The sequence below is a fragment of the Anopheles bellator genome, chromosome 1 (genome assembly GCF_943735745.2).
Source record: "Anopheles bellator chromosome 1, idAnoBellAS_SP24_06.2, whole genome shotgun sequence".
Classification (NCBI taxonomy): Eukaryota; Metazoa; Arthropoda; class Insecta; order Diptera; family Culicidae; genus Anopheles; species Anopheles bellator.
This window is the reverse complement of record NC_071285.1, coordinates 21145151-21158185: the sequence shown is the minus strand read 5'-3', so window position 1 is coordinate 21158185 and position 13035 is coordinate 21145151. Positions and strand designations below refer to the sequence as shown.

Below are 13035 nucleotides of genomic sequence, written 5' to 3'. Positions count from 1 at the left end.
CGGTTGAATTTAGCTGATTAGCTATACATTTCTGGAAACAGCAACAACTAGTTATGTTACCCTTCTGTATTGGGATCAACGATCAACACGATGCTGATGTTTGGTTTGTAAAAGTTTTTCCTAAAATCCAACATGAACACAACAAACACAAACGGATTGTGTGAACTATGATCGATACGGGAACGTCGTTTTTGTCCAAAGGCTTGTCTGTCGCCGCCGCAGCGCTGAGTGGATACTAAACAGGTAATAACCATCAAAAAGAGATAAAGTTCGTAAAGTAATAATCACGTTTTTACCGACTAATGAAACAAACCTTGTGTTTGAATATATTTTAACTAAAAGCAGTGAACTTTACAATGGAAAATAAGAATTTTGTGGGATTTTTTGTTACCTACTGTTTGTTTCGATCTGTGGAATCTCTACCTTTTGGCTGCGTGCGGTGTTTGCCTGCCCGTGACGGCTGCGTACAAAGTTACCGGCTGTCAAACGAACGAGTCAACAATCTTTCATTTCGTTTCTCGGCACGCAAATACACGTGCAAGAAGAACTGGGCGATCGTTCGCAAAGCTCGCGAGAAAAGACTATTTACTGTTCGGATAAAATGCAGAAACATCGTAAATTCAAGCCGAAGAGAATACCACGCAAGTCGAACGGGCCGAATACTGTTAAAGAAGGAACATGGGAATCGGTGAAGATAAATGGCGCTGTTATATCGGACGAAGGAGCAGATCTTGGTGGCTTTATCGGTCTGGAGGTGATGGAAAACTACGGCAACAACTTTCTACGCAAGCCAAAGCAAAAGGTAATGACCTAACGCCCCTTATATATTTTTCTCGATTAATTTACAAGGAAACCTCCTAAACTCAATAGGATGACAATGATGAGAGTTTTGATGGCGGCAAAAAGAAACCTAAACGGAAACGTGCCAACGACAGCGATGAATCTGATGATTCCGATGATGAAAGGAATCGTAAAGTTTGCCAAAAGAAACAAAAGGCCACCAAACCCGCTGTCCGGCACAACGAAGAGTTTTCCGATTCCGACAGTCAATTGAATACGCAGAAAGGGAACTTGAAAACAAAACAATCAAAAGCTCTCAAGGATGAAGCAGATAAAAAGCAAAAACAAGCGATAATTGGCGTAAAGAAAATGAAATTGAAAGTCGAGTCACTAGGAGAATCAACAAAACTTGCCAATCCACCAACATCGGAAGCGGTTCAAAATAAAATTGTTCCAGCTGTTGACGGACTGAACAATAAGCCGGGATTCTCGATGCTTTTAAAGCCACCAAAGAAATCACAAAAACAATTGAAGAAAAAACAAACCGAGCAAACCCGACCTAATAATGCATCTAAAACAACTTACTCCAGTGTGGAGTACATGGTTAGTACTATGAAAGCGCGTTACGAAGACTGTGTCAATTTAAGAGATTGTTTGCCCTAATATTCTAGCAATGGATAGAACTCGGTGTGTCGGAACCGATCGTGAAAGCTTTGGCGGAAAAAGGCTTTAAAACGCCCACAGAAATCCAGGAAAAATCTCTACCGGCTGCTATTTTCGGTCGTCGAGACTTACTCGGTGCGGCCGAGACGGGTAGCGGCAAAACGCTAGCATTCGGCATACCGATGCTGGAGGGCATTCGGAAGCTGAAGCAAATGAACCAGCCGAGCTCTGATAACACGGTTTCCGGTAACGATGAACACGAACTAACGCCGCCGCCGGAAGAATTCGAACTGACCGGAGACGATGAACAAATCTTTGCCCAGGAAGGCAAACAAGCGCCACCTGTTGACTCGAACAAACCGCTGTACGGGCTGATTCTAACTCCGACCCGTGAGCTGGCAGTACAAATTAACGATCATCTAAAGTCGATTTCAAAGTACACCGCCATAAACATTGCCCTCGTCTTTGGCGGAATGGCTGTTGTGAAACAGGAGCGTATGCTTAGGAAATGTCCCGAAATAGTCATCGCCACCCCTGGCCGCTTGTGGGAACTGATTCAAAGTGGCAATCAGCACCTCTCTAAGGTGATGCATATCAGGTCAGCGACGAAGATAGCAAAGATGGATAACGCTTGGTTTTTGAGTTTACAAGTTACTGATTTCTTTTCTAGATTCCTCGTGATAGATGAAACCGATCGGATGCTAGAAAAGGGTCACTTCGAGGAATTGAAGCAACTGTTGGAATTGATAAACACGAACGAGGATGCGAAGAAAAAGCGTCGTAACTACATTTTCTCAGCTACACTCACGATGGACCACGAGCTTCCAGAGCATCTCCAGAGTAAGCTGCAATGAAAGAGTGACTAGGGAAATTTAATATTTTCATTCGTTCAACTCACATTCCACATTCGCAGAAAATCCGAAGAAATCGAAGAAAGTTTTGAAGGAAACGCCCGGTCAGCGGTTGAACAAACTGATTGAAACCATCGGTATGACCAACCCGAAGGTGGTTGATCTAACGCAAGAACACGGAACGGCCCACACGCTTACGGAATCGCGCATCCTTTGCCAGTCGATACACAAGGACTTCTACCTTTACTACTTCGTCCAGCGCCACCCTGGCCGCACACTGGTGTTCTGCAACTCGATTGGCTGTGTGCGTCGGCTGGTGGCACTCTTTACGTATTTGAACTGCCAGCCGCTCAGTCTTTTCGGCAGCATGCAGCAGCGCCAGCGGCTAAAGAACTTGGAACGCTTCACAGACAACTCCAAGGCACTGCTCATAGCGACGGATGTGGCGGCCCGTGGACTAGACATACCGAACGTTGACCACGTCATTCACTATCAGGTGCCGAAGACTACGGAAAACTACGTTCACCGATCGGGACGCACGGCACGAGCTAGCAAAGAGGGCTTAACGGTGCTGTTGATCGCTCCGGAAGAAGTGAAAGACTACGTGAAGCTGAATCAGGATCTTGGGCGCACCGAAGATCTACCGCTCTATCCGACTTCGGATCGGATGATGCGCCAAATTAGGCAGCGTGTACAGTTGGCGCGCGAAATTGAGCGGATGGAAATGCAACAGAGACGCGCCGGTGAGGAACGTTCCTGGGAGGACACGCTGGCAAAAGAATTCAAGAGCGACTCGGAGGTGGACAGTGAGCAGGAAGAGATGCGTAAGCTCGAGCAGGGACGCCAGAAGCGAAAGTTTAAGGCGAAGCGAATGGAGTTGAGTCACCTTCTGGCAATGCCGCTCGCGGTAGACCGGACCGAGATGCGGTATCCGACGACAACCGCTGGCATGCGGTTGGCCGCCGAAGGCGAACAGTCGGCCATCAGCTTGGTGCAGCAAGCAGTGCAACAGCGCAAAGAGGAAAAGAAACAGCGGAACAATAAGAGAAAAGAAACTCAAATGGGATAAAAACCTTTCAGCAAGAGTTGCGGACCGTCTCGTATGAGGATGTAGTTTTCTTCCATTCTGGGTAATAATATATTCTAGTTCTAAGTTTTTACATTTGATATTCAGTGTTTTGAAACATAAATCCGAACCCCCTTCTCTACCAGCGAGCGCGTATACTTGGCCAGAAGCGAAGTAACGCCAACCGTTGGTGTCGCAAAGCACTCGATGAATGGTTCGATCTGTTCCAAATTCCATCGTTCCTTTGTCCGGAACAGCGTACTCAGGCGCACAAGTAAATTCATTGGTAAATCGGCTTCATTTAGACCCCTCACACACGGCACCGCCCCTTCACGATCGACAATTCCGATGCCGCGGAGATACTTTTCATCCACCTCGAATCCTTCCGGCAGTGATTCTTGCCACGTGACGAGAAACTCGTCGATGTGAAATTTTAGTCCGTGCTGCAGGATCTTCTCGGCAAACAGTGCACACACCAGGCCCTCGCGGTAGCAAAATCGTTCCGCCACTCGTTCGCTTGGTGTTGTGTAGATGTCGAAAATACCATCAACGACTTCATAGGGAACTATACCCTGCATAGATTCGAACGTGACTTCTTTGTCTATCTCGTCCGGCTGCCATGAGTTTTCCGAAATCAGAGCTAACAGCAGGGTTACCACACGGTATTCGTATCTAAAAGAATGAAGCATAATTCGGATGAATAAAATAGCAACAAATTGAAACGAAATATCTGAATACTCACTCTATATCGAGCATCCTAATTCGTTCTTCCACCTCGATGGCGCGATACTTTCTCAAACCCTCCTGAAACTCGTCCTTGCTACACTGCACCGTATCGAGTAGCTGATTGAACCGGAACAACAGCGATCGATCTATAAGATGCTCGTTTTCGGGCCCGGCATAGCGCGTCAAACGTAGTAAGTCGATAATCTTCCGATATTTTGGTCGTACCTGGCGCAACTCAAAGTAGTCGTGAAATATTTTGGCCACATCTCTTCTCTCTACCTCATCGATCGTATCGATCGGCGCGTCCACATTCTCTTCCTCGGTGCTGTTGTCGAGTGAAGTGTTCACGCCACCACTCTTGGGGCTCTTGATCGGTGATCGGCTGGTGGCTTGCGCCATCTTCAAATTGCGCACCAAGAGCAGACTGTTTGAAATTTCTGCCTCTTTCACCTCGTACGTGCGGGACTGGGTGCAAAACACCACCTTCTCGTTAAGAGCACCCTTGAAGCACACATCCTCGCAGTTTTGTATCGCCTCCAGAATGTGGTCGTCTACTTCTAGTAGCTTTATGTTGGCCAGCTCGTGGTCATCCTCGTGCGGGTAGTAGATCGCTTGTGCCGTGTTGGTGAGATTGTCCAGTTTCGCCTGCTTAACGATGAGCCGCACGTCATCGACCGTTCGAGCATAGCTTTTAAGAGTAAGGCCATTATCATCACCAGTCATTTATGCTGCATACTTTTGTAATACTATACTTACTCCTGGCTGTAGATCATGGTAGCTCGAAGACGAATACTCAATATGTGCGTAAGCCTGATGGGGAACGTTTGTAAACAAAACGTTGCGCGCGTAACTGAATGTCAAATAATTTGACGTTGCTTAAGCGGAGCTCTCGGATGTGCTGTGAATTGCAGCAATTAAGGCGCATTTTCAACTGTTTATCGTATGGCGGCAAAAGACAGTATTTTTTGGTTTGCAACCGGCCTTTTTTGGTGCGGAAGTAGGTTTACGTATCCCGTTTTGATATTATTTATACCATCAAAGTATTTTCATTCATTGTAGTCAATTAAAATGATCACTAGATTACTAAGACTAGATTACTAGACAGTTGACACTTGTTTTCATTATCATATTTCATGGACAGGATCTCCGATAGTGATAGACGACTTGTGTTTGTGTTTCTATTTGTTTCTGATATTTAATTTTATGCAAAATATCTTCATAGTTGTATATTTCGGTTTAATAACGAATAATCAATAATAGTGGTCATCAATGGGGACATCTACTATTCTGTCAAAGCCTGCAAGAAAGTAGTTTGCTGAAGCCGAGTTGGACCTCTGCGTGGAGCTATATGTAAGCATAGTTATTGTCTAATGTAAGACATTTGTAACCAAACCGTCCTGGCGTGCTAATGCCCGATTTTAGGAAGGGGACGCAGAGCAAATGATGGAGCTGGCATGATTATGCTGTTATGCAACGGTGCGATCCGATGTGGCTTAGGTAGCATCACCGGGTACCGAGGTACGATAATCGCGCTCAGCCAATCATCAATCGCTATCGCCACAGAGAAGCGTTCCACTGTTTCGCATCATTTGTGCCTCTTTTACGATCAAATTCTATGCCAAGCGATAGTGTCCGCGGTGGACATTTATCATGACGGTGGTCGACTGCTAGAATTATCCACGGGCATCATCTTTGGTGCGCACGCGAGAGTTAATTCGCACACTAACGATGGACCCGAGTCCCGAGTGGCCCGGCACCGTTGTCTGGCCACTGTGCAGTAGTAGCGATGGTCGCAAGATGAGGCAGGTTGCACTGTTTTGCGAAATTATGCCCCTCCGGACAGCGAACGACGGACAACTTTTACCTCGCTTTACTCGACGTCACCTGACACCAACGCGCCCATTCCGATAAAGTAACGCGAGGTCTCATCTTATGGCGCGTAACTACCGCCCAGGGGACAATCGAATTCCAGCATAGCTTACCATCCCTGCGGCCTGCCTTTGCAAGATGCTCCGAGTCCATGTAGTATGTAAATTGTCGCTTCTTTCGCTGGCGCTAGTTGCTATACCGCGCTGTTCGCCGTGACCCCTTAGATGACTGGAAAAGTTAGAGGATTACATGAACACATTTATAGCAGAAGAACACGAATGGGCTTTCCCTTAAAGTGCTGACGAAATATTGTGGATTTTAAGCAGCCAATTTTGTGAAATACAGAATGTTCTCCTGGCAACGACATCTCTAAGGCGCATTCATATGCCCATTATTCCCATTATGACGACGACCTCATGCTAAAACCTTCCTTTTCATTTCAGCAAATGGAGTCGTGCAAGAGTTGGACGAGGTTCGTTTCGGAACCATCTTCAACAACCCACAGGCGCCGTTTCGCCTTCAAGAAAAGTTCTTTTAAGGGAGTTAAAGGACAAAAAATACGAATTTCTAATGCTGCCCAAAAGCGTAGGTACATGTTTCATGTGTCCAGTTCATGTGTATATTATAAGACAAAGAAGCTCATTATTAAGAAGGTAAGTGTAATAAAGTTAACTAGGTACAACCCTTCACTGCGTCTACAAATCTGGATGTCACGCGTAATATACATTTTTGGTTTCACTCGAATGTAGAAGAGGCCTGCAGAGTGCGTTAATTTAAATTCAACGATTTCGCTCGTTATACGGCTGTTTTATGTCGACGATCGCTGATCCAACCAACCCGATCTGTTGGCGCCGGATGTTACCGCAGGATATATCCTGCGCCAAAATTACACTAATTAGTACCTCATTGACTCCATTACCATAAAGATATGATGGATCGACGAAGTGCATCTGCAACACTTGCTGTAAATGGTATTCGTAAAAGAATCCGGTTTGCCACTCGGGCCGGATGCACAACTGTGGTCCAGAAAATGAACGTAATTTGCTCGCTTTCCATTTAATCAGATAAACCCAAGAATACCCGCTCTGGTACCGGTTTGTAATATCCGGCATTGATCTACGATGGAGATATAATTGAGTTTTCGCAAGTAGCACGGCAAAGACCAAAAAATAAATAAATTGTTGTTATTGGGTTTCGGATAATCTCAGGACATTGGCATCCCTCTGAACGTCCGAGTCCGAAGAGCAGAAGATTATAGCGCAAAGTATATTTGAATAAGGTCTCCCTGATGAATAGCCAACGCCCAGACACAAACTATCCTGCTAATCACGGCCTAGCGGGGCCAAGCGGGTCCGAAGTTCTCTCTTGGATGCGGGGTCCACTAGGTTACATCGCGCAGCTGTTAAGTAACGCAGACAGAGGTAACGCTGATAGATGGTGGAAATGAAAATCGATTAAACATTTTATTTGCTTCCTTTTGTTGCCTGTTGCTCCTAGGGCCACGGACTCCGTGTCGCCGGTATGTGTCCGGCTTTCCGCGCGCACTCGAGTCCTCGTTTGCGATTATTTAGGCCTTCGAACGAGTTGATAAGTTTCTTGGGACAAGCAAAGGAACGCGATAAGAACCAAACTAAAATGGCCCGGAGTTCCCGGAGAAGAATGAAGTTAACCAACCAATTCATTATGTACTCAACATCAGTCGACCAGTGATCAGCCAATCAGGGGATGTTCCGCTATCGCGAATCGGTACTGGCAACTTCAAGCGCAGGTCTAAAACGCCATGTCACCTGAACGAAGATAAGCAGAAGGCTAGCGATAAGATACCGCATTCGTAGAAAACGTTGAGTGGCCCTATCGCAGCGATGTTTCCTGCCTCTGTTCCTTATCAACGCACTGCATTGAATTGGTGTGGTGGATTGAAAATGGTGGTTGAATTTGCTATCAGCTTGGGGACAATTCCGATTGCGCGGAAATGTATTTGATCGATTGAGTGGCACAATCACGTTATGGCTTTGCACCGTTCCCAGAGCTTATCATTTTATTCAACCGCTGGAAGCGGTGCAGCGTCAGGCGATGTTTCGCCTAGCGAAAGCCGCGCTGGGCCGGGAGGTCCAGCGTTTAATAATAAATTGCAATTAACATGTATAAACGATTCAATTACCGGCAGTGGGTTAGCAGGGAATGGCGCTCATAACGCTCCTAGGAAGTCAGCGAGTGGGCCACCAGAGCCACCCCTATAAGTGGATGGCTTAAGGAGGCAGCAAATCTTCGCGTGCCAGGCGTTGCGTGCGTAATCGAGACTCGCGGCCGGGCGAATCCCACAAACCGAAACGGTGTCCCCGCGATAACGGCTCGATGGCGATACGCTGCTAATCTGCTTACTCGGGCCGCAGCCATATCAAGTTTTTGCGTAGCCGACGGCGGATGTAGCTTATAAAACTGTAAGCCGCGTAATCGATAGGGACCATTTAAACAATGGCTGCGGGGTAGCGATCGTTGTTGGGTTCGGCGAAAACGATTGGCTTCGTGGAATTGTGCGAAGCATCTCCGACCTTCTTGTGGGTTATGAGGAGAGAGAATATTGCTCCGAGTTTATGACTAGGAGCTTAGACGGTGCCAAATGCGTAGCACGTTCCAATCACGCCACCCATAATGTCCAGGGCGATGCTTTTAGATCTTACCGATCAAAGTGCAATGGCTTAACGATGCGTTTTGGATAACGTGTTAAAACTCATGACTAAAGCTAACACTGAAAAGAGTTTACACAGTAAAACTGCCAAGACATGCGCACATTTATTGGGGCGCTTTAATTCAACTTTCTATAGAGCGTTTCAGGGTGAAAAAATCGTTTTGAGCTCGCCTAAATCACCTCACGATGCGTTTCCACAATATTCGCTGTTACAAGTTAGTGAAACTTAAATACACCACATGCCAATAAGGAACCATTAAAAATGACCTTGCTTTAAAACAAAAATTATTTAAACAAAATGAAGCGAATAGGAAGATAGAAAAATAGAACTAAAGCATTAGTCAAATGTGCAATGGTGTTGACAAATTGAATTGATTGAATATGGTGTATGAAACAGTGAAATCAATTAACTCAACAAATTCGTTGATTCATAGTTTTGAATATTTTTTTAGTTTAACACCAATTAACACGAAACACGAAATACAAGAAGAAATCGAAAGGCCAATTAAAAGACAGATCAGCTAGTTCAAGTCATAGATTAATTATGTCTTACTCGATCTTGATCTCATAAATAATTAGTCTGTATTTGAGCAACAATATTCTTTGGATTTACATTTTTTCAAATCTTTTTTTGTTGTTGTATTATTGTATTTAGTTTGTTTCCTTTATGTTCAGATTATCCTGTGCCGCTCGAATGAGTGATTTTATTGGAGCAGCGTTCCGTATCTGGATTTGCTTTCCTAGTCACGTGCTAGTGTAGCATGTTTGGAATGTGGGTTTTTCCAGGAGGAATGTAGGGAAATTCCAAGGTAAGTAAACTATCTTTAATATCAATTAAATGACCTTTACGTTGATTAGTTACGCGAATGATTTACTTCATTTCCCCAGAAGCTACCATGACCGTAGAATGGAAAAGTAACGTAAGCTACCACTCAACTCAAACCTTGCCCGATGGCGATGTTATTGAGATGTTCGAAACGACCAAATATTGCGGCCAAATATTTCCACCATCACGACAATTTGAACGGCCCTGTCACTTCAGCGAAGCATAATTCGACTGCGTTCCGGCGTTCCAGGTGTTGATGGTTTTCAGACAGCTGCAACCTTCTCGGCGTCGAATGTCGAAAGCACCGCATTAAAAATACGCCAATTCGTGTCGGTGATCCTTAACCTCCCGAAAACACGCGCATAAAAAATTAATAGAAAGATTAAAGCACATAACTTCGCCCCCAAATGAGAGCAAGGTGCGCAGTAACGATAAGTCACATGACGGTTTGGCTGGAGCTGGCGAATCGATTTACAGCGCATTCCGTCCGATTGATGCCGGACAACCGTAGCGAAGTAGGATCAATTCTGTTCGAGGTCTGCCCCGGTTGCGTACCGGGCTTGGCCGTTTTTGCTAGCAAGGTGTTCACACATCAAACCGGAGCTCCCAGTATCGTGTAACGCAGCAAGGGGCGATCGACCACCGACGGACTCGGTGCCAAAGCCAAGGTTCAAAGTTGGGCGACGCTAAAAAACAGCGGAACAACAGCAAGCAACGTAGGAATAAAACAAAACCAGCGTGTTCCGACTTCTGAGATCGCGCCACGATCAGATATTGCTCCAAATTTTATGGTGACGGTGTTTTCGTACGGTACTGCCGGACAGCAGCCCTTTCGATCGATCGCTCGCCACAGATTGCCGCAAGGTACCATTAAATCGGGGCTGGCGTACCGGTGGCGCATGGGTTCATTTGTGTATGATCGTTGATTAATTGCTCGATCGGAGCCTGTGAACATTGTACTTCCCCGTGCTCTAGGCTCCCTTCTCCACGAAACTGGGAACGGCGAGGACCGTCAAACGTCAGCCTCGTCGACGGGTGCGGGTGCCCGGGATTTGGCCTGATTGGCCCCGATTGGCGGGAGAGTGAAGCTTACAACACTTTTCCACGGCAATGAAATATTGTGCCACAAGGTCCCTCGAAGCGGTTTTTGGCCATCCAATGCAGGTCCGAGAAAAGGCAACCATTGGGGGGCAAGGGAGTAAGTGTAAGGTCACTGGGCTGGTGCATTCCGCTGGAGTGGAGCCGAACATGACACTACCTCTAAGACTTGCCGATACACGGTAATATTAGTGACAATTGAAAAAGTGTTCCCAAATTTGTTTGGGCTTAAGATTTAAGTAACGTAACTAGTCGGCTTCAAGTGTCATTCCCCAGAGGACGGGCGATTGATTGTTGTGGATCTTGATTTCCTTCCAGGATCATCCTTTCACATTGGTTCCAGTAATTGAATTACGTGGTCGTTTCCAGTAGAAAAGAGATCGGTGAAAGCATCTTACGTAATCGTTTCCTACGGTTTGCGCATTACGTACCTATCGCTGTTTTGCGCAGCAACTCCTTGGCTTGACCTTTGCAATGCATTCGTACAGCGTACACCAGAAGAAGAATGGGTACACGCGGATCGGACACTGGACACGTGCTCCGTTTGGACGTTACATTCGAACGGCTTTATTGTCGGTGCGTAAATTGATTTTTTTCTAGCCCACCTGGTATCCGCAAGCGAGCTGGCGAGAGGAGCAATCGCCGTTGGGATCACCGTCATGCTTTGCTCCACGGTTTGGGCCGCTTACGGATTAACAATCGTTACAAATTATATATTATACGCGATGAGCGCGATCAGCCGTGAATGATTACTGAACTTCTTCATTTTGGATCGGATGGCCGTAAGAATCAACTTCGGACGCCATTTGACTTGAGCATGGGCAGAAACCAATCATGGGTTACGAGAAACTCTTAACTGCAAACGGTAGTCATTTCGAGTTACAATTGCGATAGTTCTAAAGTACTTAGCTAACCAGTATCGCACGGGTCTCGTAATTGTGTTGTTATCCGTGTCGGGGTGTTACATTGACATTAAAAGCAGATTAGCGAACTCCACGGATTGAAGGCTATATAACGGGATGAGCAGTGAACAGTTGCAGGTTTTAAAGCCTCGACGGAGTGATTTGTGATGAAGGTTTCAATTGGGTTTATCATTTTCGCGTTATTCGCGGTGTGCTTTGTGGATACTATTCAAGGTGTACAAGTCAAAAGTGAACTTGAAAGTAGAAATGTGTCCGAAATATCGACCAGTTCTGCTCTGGGATGGCTGGAGATTTATGTCAAGTTGACGATCCCAGCGAAGCAAATAATACCCACAACGAGGCGACGGATTACAACCGAAGCAATGAACAAGGAACGAACTAAGAGGATTAGCTGGTTCAACAAATGGCCCTGGTTCTTCGCGAAACAAAGACTTCCCAGAGACAGAGAGAAGTGGTCGGATGTGTGGAGAAAACGGTCTGCTACCGTGCGGTTGAGAACTACACCGCAGGCACCATTAAGAAGTAGTACCGCAAGATTGAAGATAACGTTCCCAACGTTAAGGCCTGTTACGACTTCAAGGAGACTTACTACGAGAAACCCAGTGGAATTTACTACCAGTAGGAGAGTAGTTACTACAACGAAAAGATCCCTAACAAGTACACCTTCAAAGGCTTCAGTAGCCGTTGTTGCTTCATCTACCAGGCAATCTGAACTTCCTTCCCCGACAATTCTGAGTACGGTAACAAAATCTGTCACAACTGTACGGATAGCAACACCATCAGCAACTACAAGCAAACCTTCGATGGAAACAACTAAAATTTTAAAAACAACTTCTGCAACTATGTCAACACTTTGGACAACAACCCTCCCTAAGATTACAACAAAACCAACATCTACGTCTACAAGGGCTTCGTCTGCGATATCTAAATCACTTACTACGACGATTCCAGCAACGATACGAACAATGAAACCCCTAATGACTATAGCAGAAGCAAGTATAAGTACAAAGAGGTCGACGGCGTTTTCGATATCATCTGTGACAACGCCTATGCCTACAACATCACGTTGGACATCAACACATCCTAGTACCACAGTGAAACCTACCACGGTTAGGGGATCGTCAACGATATCGACTTCTTCGAGGACAATCACAACAAGTGCTCCTACAATTACGACCAAATATACCACAGAAGCACTAAACACTAACACTATAACAACGAGGCCATCTTCCACCACCACGGCTAATTCTACGTCATCCGGAAGTAACAACGATGGTTTTGGTTCCCACGGCATTGGTGGAACCATTTTGTCGAATTCAGGTTTAATGTCTAGTACAACAAGGCCACCCACCACAACAGATTCTAGAGCTACATCAACGATTTCTCTTACAACTACAAAAGGACCAAAAATTATAAATAATACATCGCTAATTGGTAGTACTACAACGCTATTCGGTACATCAACTACTAAGCCTAGTTCAACTGAACATACGACTATTAAGGTCGTTCCCTACAGTGCTGGATTAGGCCTATTTTCCAATTTC

The 13035-nt window shown here is 45.6% G+C and overlaps 2 protein-coding genes across 2 annotated transcripts; one reads left to right on the top strand and one right to left on the bottom strand.

The window, feature by feature from the left end:
* Positions 1-547: 547 nt before the first annotated feature.
* Positions 548-3442, top strand: LOC131216562 (ATP-dependent RNA helicase DDX24). Its single transcript, XM_058211087.1, has 5 exons — positions 548-802; positions 871-1383; positions 1452-2041; positions 2114-2283; positions 2357-3442. Exons 1-5 carry the CDS (start codon positions 602-604, stop codon positions 3361-3363), a joined length of 2481 nt encoding a protein of 826 aa, XP_058067070.1. The 5' UTR covers positions 548-601; the 3' UTR covers positions 3364-3442.
* Positions 3427-4885, bottom strand: LOC131216568 (sister chromatid cohesion protein DCC1). Its single transcript, XM_058211099.1, has 3 exons — positions 4843-4885; positions 4103-4774; positions 3427-4032 (listed from the first exon to the last, which is right to left on the bottom strand). Exons 1-3 carry the CDS (start codon positions 4857-4859, stop codon positions 3465-3467), a joined length of 1257 nt encoding a protein of 418 aa, XP_058067082.1. The 5' UTR covers positions 4860-4885; the 3' UTR covers positions 3427-3464.
* Positions 4886-13035: the final 8150 nt, after the last annotated feature.

Bases quoted from the DNA above. Each gene is read 5' to 3' on its own strand.
- LOC131216562 (XM_058211087.1), top strand. From the start codon at position 602: ATGCAGAAACATCGTAAATTCAAGCCGAAGAGAATACCACGCAAGTCG. The intron at 803-870 runs GTAATGACCTAA...TAAACTCAATAG, and splicing joins TACGCAAGCCAAAGCAAAAG to GATGACAATGATGAGAGTTT. The intron at 1,384-1,451 runs GTTAGTACTATG...CTAATATTCTAG, and splicing joins ACTCCAGTGTGGAGTACATG to CAATGGATAGAACTCGGTGT.
- LOC131216568 (XM_058211099.1), bottom strand. The intron at 4,033-4,102 runs GTGAGTATTCAG...TCATTCTTTTAG, and splicing joins ATTAGGATGCTCGATATAGA to ATACGAATACCGTGTGGTAA.